We start from the raw sequence: 15434 nt of genomic DNA, 5'->3' as shown, positions 1-15434 counted from the left end.
AAAACAACAAAAAATGTTTAGGGACTATTTAGACCAAATATATTGACAAAGGATACGAAGGATACCATATCAACTCAAAGTGCTTATGTGGCTTAATAAAATTTGTTATATTATGTAACAGTGACCAAAAAAAGTAGGTGGACATCCACTTTATGCCCCATAAAGTCATAAAAAAGTTTAAGGACTAATTAAATCAATTCTGAAAACATTGTAGGCTATAGTGTCATTTCCCCTGTGCCATAAAAAAAGTTTAAGGACTAATTAGATCAATTCCGTTCAACAAATCACATAGCTTTGCCACTGTTGTATGATGTTTTTCGGCTATTCGAGACTGTCTAGGGGTAAAGACATATTTTTGTTTTTTTTTTTTAATTATCAGAAACTTTATTTTTTTAGCTTTAATTTAGATAATTAATTATGAATCTTATCCTAATCAATTAAGATCTCATAGGATTTAAGAAGAAGCTTATTTTCTGCAGTAGAAACTTTATTTTTTTACCTTTAATAAAGTATAAGTAATTGGTCTTAATCTTTACTCGATTAAAGTTGAAGTTAATTATATACTTATAACCACGTTCCATTTTTGTTTCAATCATCCAACCAAACAGAACTTTAACAAAAATATGCAACCGTGTTTCAACTAGTTAAAGATGTGCAGATTTTGTCTAAAAAACACTTTGCTGCATACATTAGAAAAAAAAAAAATCACTTTTATGAGAGCATACACCAAATAAAGACACATTCTTGCAGAAAAATTGCAAATCTCAAAGCGTTTCATATGTTTAAGAGAGAATACATTAAAGTTCATACACCATTTCAGCTTTATTTGATTTATAATGAAACTGCTTATGATCTCCTAATTCTTCCGCCCTTCAGCCAAGATAATGTGATACCCATGTCTGCATTGTCAAGAAACAAATCAAGTTGATTATGTTTAAAATAACGACCAAATGCAAAAAAAAAAAAAAAAGTAATGTACTTTTATTGATTTGTTATTATACCATCCTACTTTCATTTCCTCCTACAACATTTTACATTAAAAAAATCTAAAAAGCAAGTTTCACTACTAGAATTGTGTAGAATTTTCAAAGTATAATGTCTTAATAAGAAACAGACTGAAAGTATAATAAGGAAATATATAAGAACGCTCACGTTGACTTAAAGGGTGGACTAGTAGCCCCAACAACAGTGTTAAAAGCAACCTCTTGAAATGGTCCAGCCATCTTCCCACGTGGAAACCATCCAAGGTCTCCACCTTTCTTCCCTGATGGGCATTCTGAATATTCAGCTGCTATCTGCAAAAACATAATAATTACACAAAGACTTCTTTTCTACTTAATCAACTTAATGGATAAACACACATAAAAGGAATGACACTGATCCAGTGAAGAACTTACCTTTGCAAACTCAGCTGGAGGAACCTTATCTCCATTGCTAAGCCATCCATCTTGCAGCTTTTTGTATGCTTCGTTGATTTTACCTTGCTTTTCACACAAAATGTGCCTTGCTGAATCATATTCAGAACCAACATAAGCACTTTATATGTTATATATATCTGAAACAATAAGAGACATATGGTTTCAAAAGAAGATTAGATGAAGAAGAAAACCTTTTACATATGTGCAGGTTCCAAGGCCATCACTAGCCTTTCCACCTTTGGCTTTGCCTTTTGCACCACCATCCTCACTGCCACCTGCCTGTTTTGCTTTTCCCTTTCCACCTCCCTTTGCATCCTTTCCCATTATGTTTCAACCCTGTAACATCAAATGATCAAAACATAGAGATTACAGAAGATGTAAACATGTCCAATATGGATAGAAAGTGAGAATTGTGGGACATTTATAACTCTTCAGTAGTTAGCTACCAATAACTTCTACCATGGTTTTAAGTTAGCTAGTGTATAACTTTGGGTTATGGATTCCGATAAAGGAAAGCTATAGAGAATGGTGCATAGCATTGCACTCCAAGAAGCTAAAAACCAGTTTGAATTGCAAAACACTAATAAAGAATATAACAATTAGCAATAAAAAGGAAGATCATATCATATTCGAGACAAAAAGACTCAAACTTTTGAGTTCGAAAATTATTATGTTTGGATTTCACAGATCAAATTTAGGGTTCTTGTCTGGAAACACCCACAAGAGTGCTTGTATATGAATAAATAGATAATATCCTACACATTACAGATTTACAGTGAACACCGTATAAGAGTAACTGATAGTTCAGCAGTTTGAACTCCAGAAACAACATATTGTTTATTGATCCAAACACAAAAATCAAATCCATCAGCATATTCATAGAGAAAGTTGAACCTTTCTATACGGGTGGTTCAAAGAGATATTGTTTAATTCTCAGAGATATCCATATCAACATATCATCAAGGACTTCACAATAAGATAAATCGAAATACGAAAACTTTAAATAATCGAATAAATTAGACAAATTCCCAGAAAGCGAAACCCATCAATAAAATTGATGAACCATATAACAGAAAGATCAAAATGAACTTTATGCAATTATACTTCAATTTGATTTTAGGAATTTCACCTTCGAGTTCGATCAAAGGGGTTTTGAGTAAATATATCCACCGCAGCCGCCGATTACCCTCTCAGCTCTCTGTTGTGTCCTCTTTCGCCCAAAGCTGATATTTTAAGCTAAGGGGGTGTTTGGCTTGTTTTCTAGAGTCAAAAGCAGCGTTTTAAGGAACTTTTCCAAAAAGTCAATTCTCCTTATATAAAAAATGGTAGCTTTTAAAATGTTTTTATCAAACATCTTTTACCTCTTATCTTTTACAAAAATGACTTTTGCCTTTTTAAAGACAAGGTAAACACCCATACAAAACCAAACGTTTCTAATGAAAATTAAGAATGATAGAGATTGTTGGATATCAAGCTTTCATAGCTCAGTTGGTTAGATTCACCCGTTTAGTAAGCGGGAGGTTTTGAGTTCGACTCTCAATGAAAGCATTTTGCACTTTTGTATTTATGCCAAAATATTTTTGATTTTAACTTGGTTTTGGTATAAAAAACCACGGACTATATAATACCTTTTCTATTATCTCTCTCTAAACTAAAAAAACACATAAATACACTCTCTGAAAAACTAAACACACACACACAAATGAAAACTAAAATAAAAACACATATTTATCAAGTCACAAACGAAAGAGATAAATTTATATAATTATTATATTTATAAATTGTCATATTTTATAGCTAACAGCTATGCTAAACATGTAGAGTCGGTAGAGACTATTAAAGCTTTCATGAGTCCACAAGGAAGACGACTCAATACATCAACTATTAGTTTTGTGTTGACGATGAGCACGTGAAAGTTACAATAAGCATCTTATTATACTTTTTACATATTCTCATCGATGGTCAATAAGAATGTGACTCTTGCAATCAAATATCATAAGATTATAGATTTATAGTAAGGAACTATAGCATTAAAAAATTGTTGATGAAAATAGATCACTACATTCCATAGACGAGTTAAGCCACCAACTCAATCTCTAGTTGTCATCACATTTGAAGAATTTCATATACTATAATTAAACCCCCATTAATTAATTATGATAATACCAAAATATTTTAAAAAAAAATCTTTAATATTCATATCTCAAACATCAGACTATTCTTTCCACAATTAATCTATTTCGAAAAGATCAACAGTTTCTATCATCATCTTCATAAACAGCTTCTTCATGGTGATTCTTGCAAGTGTTTCTCATCCAAATTTTAGTAATTCCAGAAGCAATCCATATCAATTGCTGCAATTAAAGTTGATGGGGTTTCTTGATCTTCAAATCTCCTCTTACCCATTTCAAGATTAGACATATGGGACGAGATTTCGGTGTTCATCTCAGTGCTCAGTCCCGTGTCTTGTGAACCAGTAATTATATCTCTTTCCAGTTTCATGTTTTGACCATACTTCTCGATTAAACCCCTCAGCATTGCTTGATCGTTGACTGCAAATGCAGAATTCTGTGGGAATTGAATTTGATGAACAGATTGACCGATGGAAATGGTGTTTCCAATCCTCTGGTGATCAAAATTTGAAGTGAGATTGAAATCAGGATTGTTTAGAAAACTGTTGAACATGTCTTTCTGTTGGATGTTGATCGGACTGGAGAAGCAGGGCACGTGGAGTGGTTGGGATATGATTTGTTTTGGTATCTTGCCACCACACGCCGCCACGGGAGAATCCATCAATGGAGGCAGAGAAGATGGAAGCCGTTCGTTACCACCAGAATTCATCTTCGTCAGCCCTGTATCTTGGACTTTATTTCCGCCGGAAGTCTTATGAAACACACGACAAATCACCCACTCATTCTGTTAATCAAGTGACAATGAATCAGTACCATGATTATTCAAAAAGTTTTATTTTTTTAGCAAAAACAGGGGATGGATGAAGAACAGATCGATTACCTTGGCCGATTTGCGTAGTTTTTGGCAGGATTTGCCTTCTAATCTATATTCGTGAACAACCCAGTTTGTTTTTTCACCTTTTGGAGCTCTCCCTTTGTAGAACACCAAGGTTTTTTTCATTCCGACGAGCACTTTTCGCCGGAAAATCTCCTTATCTTTCCCCGTAGCTTTCCAGTACCCACCTGCAGTTGCTCTGTTCGTCCTCATTCCGGTGGGATACTTCTTATCTCTCACACAGAAAAAATACCACTCTTTTTCCCCCATTTTCGCCAACCCTTCAACGTCACAAAAAATCCAAAACAGATTAGAGGAATTCATCAAACAAAACATCATAAAAACAAGAAGTTGATTTGGGGACGAAAAAGAACTCACTTGGCAACTCCCATGGCTCAATTCTGTTCATATCCACCTCTCCAATTGCTTTAGCACAGAAATTGGCGTCAACCACTTTGTTCGACAAATAATGAGTGATTAATTCTTCATCAGTCGGATGAAATCGAAACCCAGGAGGCAAATCCATCTGATTATCCTCCTTAACAAGCCCAAACAGATTGTTGTCCTCCATCATGTGAAACCTTTCCTCTTAAACTAAAAAAAAGCTTACAACTTTTGAGCAAAAACCTGCAACTTTCCAACTTTTGAACAAAAACCTGCAACTTTAAGCAGTAAACACCTGAAAATAGCAAAAGGGTTCTTTAATTAAGGCTTTGAGAGAGAGAAAGGGAGCTAAATCCGGTAAAGTTTTAAATGAAAGAGAGTATATATATAGGAGTAGATTGGTGTTGAAAATAGTAATGAAAGTTATGGTAGTGTAAGCTGAAAGACTGGGAGGTTTTAAGAAAAAGAAGAAAATGGCGGAATCCAAGCCCTTAAATACTGGTCCATCTTTCTCTCTTTGTATGTGTATATATATGTGTGTGTGAGAGAGAGAGAGAGACGTGGTTCGTAAGAAAGCTTAAAGGGGGAGGTTGTTTATTTGTCCATAACTTGAAACTTTATTGCAATAAATCTCCTGAGACGAATGTATATATGTATATTTTGACTAAATACAACCAATCTTATAAATACATAGAACGATTTTGATTTTATCTCTTATAAATTAGTTATTTGTAAGATACACGCAAATTATGCACGCCTAAATAAATTCGAGATAAGAAAAATTGCATGTATTTGTGGTTTTCGTTAGGGCAAAGGGATTTTGTTGGTAAAATAACAATATTGTCAATCGGTGTTGCGGTTCTAAAGTTTCCGTAGGAGGTCCTTAACTCCTTAACATCCAACAACATTGTCAAAGTGTTCACGTCGCATGACCGGACAACCCCTATTTGAGAACATGCAAGTTAGAATGGAGAATGATAGTAGAATGTCCCAATGCAAACAATGTGGTGCTCTACTTAAGGTTGAAATAAATTTGACCTTGAAACATCACATTGAAAAATCATGTACCATATTACTCCACAAGAAGAGATGTTGGGTATTTGATAAAGATTTGGACTACTATGTCATAGAATAAATGTTAAAAAACCAAGAAAGTATCACTAATGCCCTTCTGTAATCGGCGACACAAAAATTGTCACTAAAAGCGTTGTCAGTAAAAGTATTTAGTGACATTTTTGGTTATATTGCTGCAGCCTTACGGGTTTAAGTGACACTTTTTTTTATATAATAAAACATATTGGATTTTTGTGTCACTTTTTTATATCACTATATACTTACTTATATTAAAACTATTTACTTGCATTAGCGACACCTTTTTTACCATAAAAAACAATATTAAGAAATCGGGTCCGGATTTTTTATTGGAATATAAAATAATGAAGATAATAAATGACAAACACAATATAATGAAATAATAGTTAACTTGTTTAAAAACAATATGTACAATATTAAAAACAAAAATGTATTTAAAAAAAGGTTTAATAAATCAAAATGTTTGACTAGTAGCACTCAAAACATAAAACTATCAAACTAAGTATTTGTTGAGGAAGAAACACTAAACTTGATTCCATATGAACTTTATATAATCTATCTTCTTGTTGATCCAACTTATGAACAATTATCTATAATACGACCATAATACATCACATCAACTTTTTTATTTTTATTTTTATTTTTATTTTGGGTTCAATTAGTCGCTTAGAACTGCCTGACATCCCTAAAACTTTAACATAACGCAAGTTTTCAAGAAATTGGAGCTAGGAGTCAAGAAGTATCAAGAGGATCAAAAGGATTACTCATATTTGAGTTTAAGGTAACATTTTGTTCTTCAAAGCTCGTTTAAGCTCAAATGGTGAACTTTTTTTTTTTGGAAAGAGTGAATATATGTCAAATGGTGAACTTGATGAAGGGGTGAAACCTTTATGTTTGAAATTGAAGAAATTTACAGTAATGATGTTGTAGAAGCTTAGAAATCATGTTTCTAAAGTATTCTATGTCAAATTCATAGTTAAATTTGTGTATGTTGATAAGGGTGATCATAAACCATAAATAACAACTTTTTTTAGCCCAAAAAAATACAACCCAAAATCAATCGGCGGCGGCGACAATTATTACTTTTTCGACGAACGTTTTTTTCCAGAAAATGTTATTTGACTGTTTCAATAACTACAAATTATCTAACTGATATGTTAGAAAAATTTCATGTCCAACCTTTGGACAAACATCATGCCTACATTAAAAAAGAAACAAAATTCAATTGATGTTCATTCCTTAAATATTTCTGTTGATTATTTTTTACCATAATTAGTTTTTTGTTCATAAAAAAATAAGCGGTTTGTGCATAACAAATTTGTAAATTAAGTTATAAGCATGTACCTCTTAAATTTTAAGAAAAGTTCAATATGTTTTATAATATAGTTAATATATATATATATATATATATATATATATATATATATACACACACACACACACACATAAACACACACAAATTATTAACCTCTCTCCTAAGGGCTAGAGAATTTCGTATAAACCTTAGTATAGGGTTTCATCCTTTTGCTTTTGGTGTTGCGGGTATGACTTCATTATAGGGTGCTACTTTGGATCCTTCATCTATAGCAACGAGCTAGCAGTTACGAGATCACAATCAAGCAATAAAGAGGTTAGTAGTTCTTTCTTTTTGTAGATTTTTATGGTACGGTGCTATAACCAGTAAAACCTAGATTCTATGATGCATGCACACTTAGGTAAATCTCTTGATTGTTTTTGCTACCTTTGGATGGTGTAGTTGATGCTAAAAATCTCCAACAATGGTATTAGCGCCTAATTAGTTTTAGTTAATAGCAAAAACTTTGTAAAAAATCAAAAAATAAAAGAAACCTGTTAATCGCAGCCGCGACGCGGTCACCTGCTAGCCGCGACGCGACTGGTGTATTTTTTAGATTTAAGGATTTTGACTGATTTCGAAAATATAGGGATAAGTTTCAATTTTAAAATATTATTTTAAATGGTTAAATATGAATTTACGAATTTTGTAATTATTTTGATATATTATTTAATAGGAATTTAAAGTTGAATATTTAATTAATCAAATTTGAATATAATTTTAACTTGAATTAAAATTTGAATATTTATCTTGAACGTTATTTAATAAGAGAATTAAATTAGAAAAAGAAGATTATAAATTTAAAAGGTTTAAATTTAGTATATGATATAATCTACTATATGTATAACAATTATATCGCATGTGTCATCACATGTTAATAAAAACATTATCGTCGAATCAAGATTAAGCTCACCCATTCTAATACTCTAAGAAAGGTTTAAGGAGGTCTCTTTGATTCCTAATGAGGTCGGTTTTCAAAATGTTTTGTGCTTACCACCCTCACCGCCTTTTTGTAAGAGCAGAGTTACCGAAAGGGTTCGATCGGATTTTGTTTCGAGATTAAAAGTATTAATCAAATAATAAAATAAAATTCTTGTTTTGTATATCAAAAACTTGAGTCATGTGCTACCCATGAAAACATACATTTTATTTATATTATGATGATGAAGCATGTGTGGTTATCCGACATGCTATTGCGAGAATATAAGTTAAAATGAGAGTCGCTCAAGAAATTATTTTGTTGATGGAGCATGTGTGGTTAACTAGGGATGTCAACGGGGGCAAACGGGACGGAGAGTGCATCCCCCGTCTCCGCCCCCAAAATTTCCCCGATCCCCCGTCCCCGCCCCGCCCCCAAGTTCAGCCTTCCTACCCCCGCCCCCGCCTCCCGAATCCCCTTTATTACCCCCGTCCCCGCCCCGATTGATTTTGGGTTGTATTTTTTTGGGCTAAAAGAAGTTGTTATTTAAGGTAAAAAAGAAGCTAATTTTTAGGTAACAAATAACTATTTATAGCAGAATTTTACATGTTAAAAATAAAAAAGTTATGGCATCTTAAAAACATTATACTAAAAACTTAAAAACATGTTTTTTTGATGAATTTTGGAAGCTTAAAATCATGTTATTGTTTATTATATTTATATAATTAATATATGTAATTTATTAACGGGGTCCCCATGGGGGTTTCAGGACGGGATTGCCTACCCCCGCCCCCGCCACCGAAATTAAAACGGGGGTTAACATTGCCCCCGCTCCCGTCCCCGCCCCCGATTTAAAAAAAAAATTCCTCCAAACGGGACGGGGCCCCCACGGGAACGGGGTCCTACGGGACTTTTTGACATCCTTATGGTTAACTGACACGTCAATATGGGAATACTTTTGCGTCGGGGATCGAGTGGTTTTACATGGTTGATTCACCATCTATTTAATTGAGATGTGTACAATTGAGATTAACATGCCATTAAATGTCAATGAATCTCAAATAATCTAGGAGTTTCAAAAGTTTGAAATTGGAAAATTGCAATGCCTACCTAAATAACTTTGTTGTGTGTTTACGACATCCCTTTACACACCACAAAGCCAAATATGGGTCTTAGCCTTGTTAATAATTCATTTAGGGTTAAAAATTATTTTAAGGATAAATTCAAACTAACTAAACTTCTTTCATCTTGTAGATGACAAATGACAACAATAATCCTCCTCCCCCATCTTCAAACTCGAACTTCTCTCTCATCTCGATCCTATCTAAGGTTGTTCTTTAATCATTTATTATTGAAAGAAATTTTACTTTCATCATTTATTATTGAAAGAAACTTTGATTTTAAACATTCTTCCGTTCGGGTTGAGCATTTATGGTTATTTCTCAGTTTATCGTGTTGTTATAGAGTAACTTCTTGAGGTTCATTGTTATTGGGTTAAATGGAGTGGAGAAAGGTTTGACTTCCAAGACGCTTTATCTTATTGTGATTCTCTCTCTCTTTATATATATATATATATATACACATACACACACACACACCCACCCACCCTAAGGGGAGCTGGGTCTTCACATTGACATTATTATTTGTCATCATAAGGGGATTCTTGAGATATTCTAGAATATCTTTAGAGGTTTGAAGAATCTCATCAAGAATCTCCCTTGGAGCATTCATTGCCTTGGCCGCTTTAGTAATCGTAGTAGAGAGTAATTGCAGAGTTGTTTGGTTGTTTATGCGAATACCTTTGATTGTGGATTGGAGTTCAACATAACCCGTTTCATAAGCATTGTGGGTTTCATCAATAAAACTTCACAACTTCTTCTCATATGTTTGGGAGTCCGACTCGAGTTTCTCCTTCAATCCATTGATCTATTGTACAAACACTTCTTCCCTCTTCAAGAAAGCTTCATGATCTTTCTTCTTATGTTCATTAATGGCTTGCATCTCGAACTCAATGCGTAGGAGTATATGCTGATCCAAGATTTTCTCACGTTCTTCAATGTATGCCATCCTTTGCGCAATTGATTTGTCGATGGGAGGAATTTCTGGAGATTCTTGTTCTCTTTGTAGGTTGGTGACATCACTGAGAATTTAATCGACTGGTAGGTGCATTTTATGCACCTATTTTGCATGTTTATTTCCGTCCTTTCATAGCATTCTACTTCATAATTCTTGCATTTACTTAAATATTTGGGCAATTGCATATTTCATTAAGAATGTCTGGTACTTCACTATTTTTGATTTATTTTGCAGGCATTATGGAGCGTGGAGCTTGGAGCTTGGATGCATGGAGCATGGAGCATGGAACTTGGATGTAACAACCCAAAATTTCAAGTAAAAGTTTTCATTTAAACATTAACAACCCAGGTTTAATAATTAGAAATTCCCATCACAAATTGTTTCCAAAATCCAATACATCAACATATTATTCAGAAAGATCAGAGTGTCCATAATAACAAGTGGTAAAATGCTGGAGAGTGCACACTGCGCCATCAAGTCGGACCCTTGCCCTTAGAGTTAGAAGTACCTGAACCAGCCAACAAAACTATAAGCATACGCTTAGTGAGTTTCCTAAAACACCAAAACATAAAATCACATAATACCATGCACACATACATACAAGATTGCCATGGACTCCCTCCATGGTCTTCATTTGGAATGTCATGGGCTACCCCCATGGTCCTACATCCCCGAGCCAATGGGCTCCTCCCATGGTCTTACCGAGTGTCATGGGCTCCTCCCATGGTCTTTACATAATTTTGCATGTAGATCAAAGGTCAAAGTCAACGATCTGAGTTGACCCAACTCGCCGAGTTTTAGTTCAACTGGTCGAGTTCCTCCCTTAACTGCACGAATCGGGAAAACTTCTATCAACTCGCCGAGTTCACTAATTAACTCATCGAGTTGGCTAGAAATCCAAAAGCTTAATGCATTAAGCTGTTTCCATCAAATCTAGGAACTCCAAATCTCATATTTCCTTCAAAATGATGTCTAGAAGGGTAAAGTTTCTAACTTTATCCCTAGGAACCCCCACAAAGAGCCCAAACCCGAACCCTAGACTCAAAGGAGTGAGGCTTAATCCATTAAGCCCTTAAACTCCAAAAGCATAGACCCAAAACGCAGATCTGGCATCCCAAGGCTGGAAAATCACGTAAAGTTTCCGACTTTACGTCCATTCATGCTAAAAAGGAACTATAGGACTCATAATGGGCTTAATAAAGGACTTATTGCATGAATGGGACCTAGAACCTAGTAAAGCTTGCAACTTTAAGCCAAGAGAAGGTCATGAAAGGGACATATCTAACATAATACGCCCTGAAACCCTCAACTTCTTGGAGAACCCAACCATAAACCCAAAATCAAGCTAAAACATAAAACAAAGAGATCTAGATGATAACAAAGCAAGGTATTGACTTTCTACCTCAAAAGGACTGCAACAAATGGAGAGTTTCTGGATCTAAAGCCCTCCTTCCAAACTAGGCACCTCCAACTTCAAGGCTCCTTCCAAAGAATACCAAAATCAACTCTCAAAGCTCACCACAAGCTCACACACTCAACCTTGGACGATAATGCTTGAAATTAGGGTTTCTGGATAGAGGAGGCTGGTAAAGAGGCCAACCAAGGGACTTAATGCCTTTAAATAGGGTGCAACACCCCAAAAATTAGGGTTTCTTCATACCCGCTAACTCGCCGAGTTGGTCCATAAATATCCGCAACCAAAATCCCTCTCGACACGACGGGTTGGAGCTTCTAACTCGTCGAGTCCCCATTAAAAATACAATTAATTAGGTAATTAAGCTTATACCAGATCCAAGCGTTACATTGGAGCATGAAGAGAAGATGGACCGATCATGCCATGGAAGAAAACATGAAGACATAACCCGAGTCATTGTTGCATTATCATCATAGCAAATGACTATGTTTGAAACACGGTTCATGTCACACCGATACGGGCTGTGTTTGTCCTTTCTCATCTTATATTTGAGCAACCTGACTCGTGGTGAAGCTAGACTGAAGATGGAGCCAACAGTGAAGACTTATTGGACTTTTAGCAAATAGCATGGGCCATGCCAAAAAAACACATGGTCAAGACACATGGCCATGCCAAAAACACAGGGGCAAAAGGCATGGCCATGCTAAAAATGCATGGTCTTATGGAAAGCACGTGAGCATTATAAAACAAGGGGGATCACCACACTTTTGACAGAGACGGTTTTCGGAGCAACTTCTGGTGATTTTGGCAGATTTTTGGGAATTCAAGAAGGCTACTAATCATTGCAAACATTTTTTATTTCCTTTTGTAGGCATTAAACATTTCCAATTCCATTTTTCTTTTTGATTGATTTGTTCTTAGCCATGTGTGGCTAAGAAACCCTAATTTCTAGTTCTTGTTCAAAACATGTTGATTTCTTGACTTGAAGCATATGATTTGATGTTTGATTTGTGATTCTATTCTAGTGATTATGTTTTTGTTTAAACTAGAATCCTTGAATTTTATTTGTGTTTGATTGGCCACTTTCATGAATTGAATTTTTGTGTAGTTAATTAACTTTTAGTGCACCTAATCGTTCTATTAAGTTAATAATTGGTAACAAACAATAACTTTTCTTATTGTAAGACATTCATCACATGTTTTCACACTTCCGAACGTATGAGAAGAAATGAACATTGTTGGGAAGCTTGTACAAAACTTAATGTAATTTTTCAATACAATCTAAGAGCGTGTTTAGGTTGAATTAGTAAAGCTAGGTCTAGTCAAACAGAGTGTTTTGGTTCGATAATTTGGCAAGCGAGAGGTATTAGAGCATGTTAATATCTTTCAGTACCAACTTAGAATATCAATCATGAATTGCATCAAGTCATAATCAAGTTGAACAACAACATTGAGAACTAGAACTAGAACCATTCAATCAAATTGTTTACAAGTTTATTTCATTTTCTGCATGTTTTTAAAGTAGACTGTTATTTTATTATTTTACTTTTGCAAACAAAACCCCCTTTTGTGATCAAAGTACCTTGCGTAAATAGGTACAAACTTTTATCCCGTGTCACTATGGTTTGACCCTGCTTACCTAGTACTACTTTTTAGTGCATTAAAACAGTGTATTTGGAGTCCATTATACCCCTATTATTTGTTGGGTATGACATGCTTAACAAATTGGCACCGTTGTCGGGGACACAATGTAACACCCCGACTCTCAGGTATAAACTTTTCAGATTTATATTCATTTTGAAAGGTCTACTCGACGAGTTGGATGCCCTGACTCGTCGAGTAGGAACGAGCTTGGTTGCGTGTCTTAAGTGACCATCTCGATGAGTTGGAGGACACAACTCGACGAGTTGGAGCTGGAGGATGAAACCCTAATTCCCAGGGTTTTGCACCCTATTTAAAGGGTCATTAGCCTCCCTTAGCCTCCCTTACAGCTCCCCTTGAGCTCAGAAACCCTAAATCGTATTTACTCTCCATATTTGTGTGTTATTAAGCTTGGAAGGTGGATTTTGGTGAGAAGAACTTGAAGTCTAAGAAGCTTGGAGCAGAGAGGAGCTCGTGGATCTGAATTTGCTGCATCTTGACATCATTTTGAAGGTAACAAGTCGTTACCTTGGCTCTCCTTTAGTTAGAACTCTTCATACATGGGTTTAGAACCCTTTTCTAGTGTATTGTTGTGGTATTAGGATTGGAGCAAGATCTGAGGTTGTAACTTCAGATCTGGACTCCTTTAGCCCCTTATTGTCACAAAGTTCTAGTCTTTGTCAAGCTATGGCCTTCTCCTTGCCTTAAGCTTCTTCTTTAGCCTAGTTTTGGCTCTTAGGACCTTGCATGCACGTAAAGTTTGCAACTTTACGTGGTAGCCAGGCCCTAGGAGACTAGATCTACCAATTGGAGCTTTGGAGTAGCTTAAAAACATTGGTATAAGAAGTGGACTGCATGAACTCGATGAGTCGCATAGACGAATCGGCGAGTCCAATGAATGTTGACCATGGTTGGGTTCTGCATGGACTCGGCGAGTCAGTAAGGGGATTCGACGAGTTAGTAAGGGTTTTCCCCGACTTCTGGACCCGCATGGACTCGACGAGTTGGTTGTAAACTCCGTGAGTCGGAGAGGGTTTTATGACTTTCTGAGTTCTTAAGGAACTCGACGAGTTGCCAGCTGCACTCGACGAGTTAGGTCAACATGGATTGTTGACTTTGGCCGTTGACTTTGACTTTGACCAAGGGTTGAACAGTTTGACTTCTGGGGGTATTTTGGTAATTTGGGAATTTATGGAAGTGGATCATCGGTGGATGTAGGTGTTAGATTTGGAGCTGCTTTTTGTGGAGTTTGACTCTATCACTTCGAGCTACTAGTGAGGTGAGTTCTCCTCACTATATCAACAGTGTCTAAGGCACCAATTCCGGCCCTTATCGGATTTGTATCTGGGTTTATTGCATGATATGGTTATTGGTTTACATCCTGGTAGTTAGGATGGTGGTATGCTTAGTGACCTGGTAGGTCGATATCCTGGTTATAGGATGGTTGCTATGTTAGAGATCTGTTAGATCGGTATCGTGGTTATAGGATGGTTTCCATGTTAGTGATCCGTTAGATCTGTATGACTATCTGTACCTGCATGTTAGCGTATGATATTTATCTGCACATGTTTGTTGGTTTGCGGGATTGGGTTGAGGCAGGTCCTGCTTTGTGCTGTAGGCCAAGATACCCAGGGCGGACCGGGTAGACTGCAGACCCGAGAGGGCATATAGTCAGGCCGAAGGCGCGACGAGCGGTCCGGATAGGCTGAAGGCCCTGAGAGGCGGTCCAGACATGTTGAAGGCTTGGAGAGCGGTCCAGATAGACTGACGGCCCGGTGCGGGCGGTCCAGTCAGACTGATGGCTCATTATGCATGTTGTGTTTGGCTATATGTTATTGATATGTTTTATGGCGTTGGTATTTTGGGGGTAACTCAATAAGCCTTCGAGCTTACATTTATCGATTATTGTTTCAGGTACTTCTGATGATCGCGGGAAGGCGAAGGCGTGATCGTACAACTCCTCATATTTCATGATTTTATGATTTGATTCTGGGATACTCCGACATTATAACATTTTGAAAACACGTTTTGTAATAATCATTGGTTTTGGAAATGTTTTAAAAAGTTTAAATTTGGCATGATTTTTATGAGTGTTACACACAGTGTTACTAATTGTTTATGCCTAGATCT

General features: G+C 35.9%; 2 protein-coding genes and 1 non-coding gene across 3 annotated transcripts; 1 reads left to right on the top strand and 2 right to left on the bottom strand.

The window, feature by feature from the left end:
* Positions 1 to 741: 741 nt before the first annotated feature.
* LOC145155931 (FKBP-like peptidyl-prolyl cis-trans isomerase family protein) lies at positions 742 to 2684 on the bottom strand. The gene is made up of 5 exons (XM_079075645.1): positions 2548 to 2684; positions 1610 to 1754; positions 1398 to 1507; positions 1153 to 1295; positions 742 to 899 (listed from the first exon to the last, which is right to left on the bottom strand). Exons 2-5 carry the CDS (start codon positions 1740 to 1742, stop codon positions 857 to 859), a joined length of 429 nt encoding a protein of 142 aa, XP_078931771.1. The 5' UTR covers positions 1743 to 1754; positions 2548 to 2684; the 3' UTR covers positions 742 to 856.
* A 207-nt stretch (positions 2685 to 2891) lies between these two features.
* Positions 2892 to 2966, top strand: TRNAT-AGU (transfer RNA threonine (anticodon AGU)). The gene has a single exon. It is a non-coding gene; the product is annotated as a tRNA-Thr (tRNA).
* A 629-nt stretch (positions 2967 to 3595) lies between these two features.
* LOC145155780 (NAC domain-containing protein 100-like) lies at positions 3596 to 5219 on the bottom strand. The gene is made up of 3 exons (XM_079075629.1): positions 4803 to 5219; positions 4431 to 4705; positions 3596 to 4334 (listed from the first exon to the last, which is right to left on the bottom strand). Exons 1-3 carry the CDS (start codon positions 4996 to 4998, stop codon positions 3741 to 3743), a joined length of 1065 nt encoding a protein of 354 aa, XP_078931755.1. The 5' UTR covers positions 4999 to 5219; the 3' UTR covers positions 3596 to 3740.
* Positions 5220 to 15434: the final 10215 nt, after the last annotated feature.

This window comes from Lactuca virosa, chromosome 1 (genome assembly GCF_052849685.1).
Source record: "Lactuca virosa cultivar CGN04683 chromosome 1, Lactuca_virosa_CGN04683_v6, whole genome shotgun sequence".
Taxonomy (NCBI): domain Eukaryota; kingdom Viridiplantae; phylum Streptophyta; class Magnoliopsida; order Asterales; family Asteraceae; genus Lactuca; species Lactuca virosa.
This window is presented reverse-complemented; position numbering and strand designations above follow the sequence as displayed.

What these genes read in the sequence shown, in the direction of transcription:
- LOC145155780 (XM_079075629.1), bottom strand. Translation starts at nt 4,998, where the DNA reads ATGATGGAGGACAACAATCTGTTTGGGCTTGTTAAGGAGGATAATCAG. An exon ending in TGAGCCATGGGAGTTGCCAA is followed by an intron (nt 4,706 to 4,802) that starts GTGAGTTCTTTT and finishes GTGACGTTGAAG; the next exon opens with GGTTGGCGAAAATGGGGGAA. An exon ending in AACTACGCAAATCGGCCAAG is followed by an intron (nt 4,335 to 4,430) that starts GTAATCGATCTG and finishes CTTGATTAACAG; the next exon opens with AATGAGTGGGTGATTTGTCG.
- LOC145155931 (XM_079075645.1), bottom strand. Translation starts at nt 1,742, where the DNA reads ATGGGAAAGGATGCAAAGGGAGGTGGAAAGGGAAAAGCAAAACAGGCA. An exon ending in AACCTGCACATATGTAAAAG is followed by an intron (nt 1,508 to 1,609) that starts GTTTTCTTCTTC and finishes AATATGATTCAG; the next exon opens with CAAGGCACATTTTGTGTGAA. An exon ending in CTCCAGCTGAGTTTGCAAAG is followed by an intron (nt 1,296 to 1,397) that starts GTAAGTTCTTCA and finishes ATGTTTTTGCAG; the next exon opens with ATAGCAGCTGAATATTCAGA.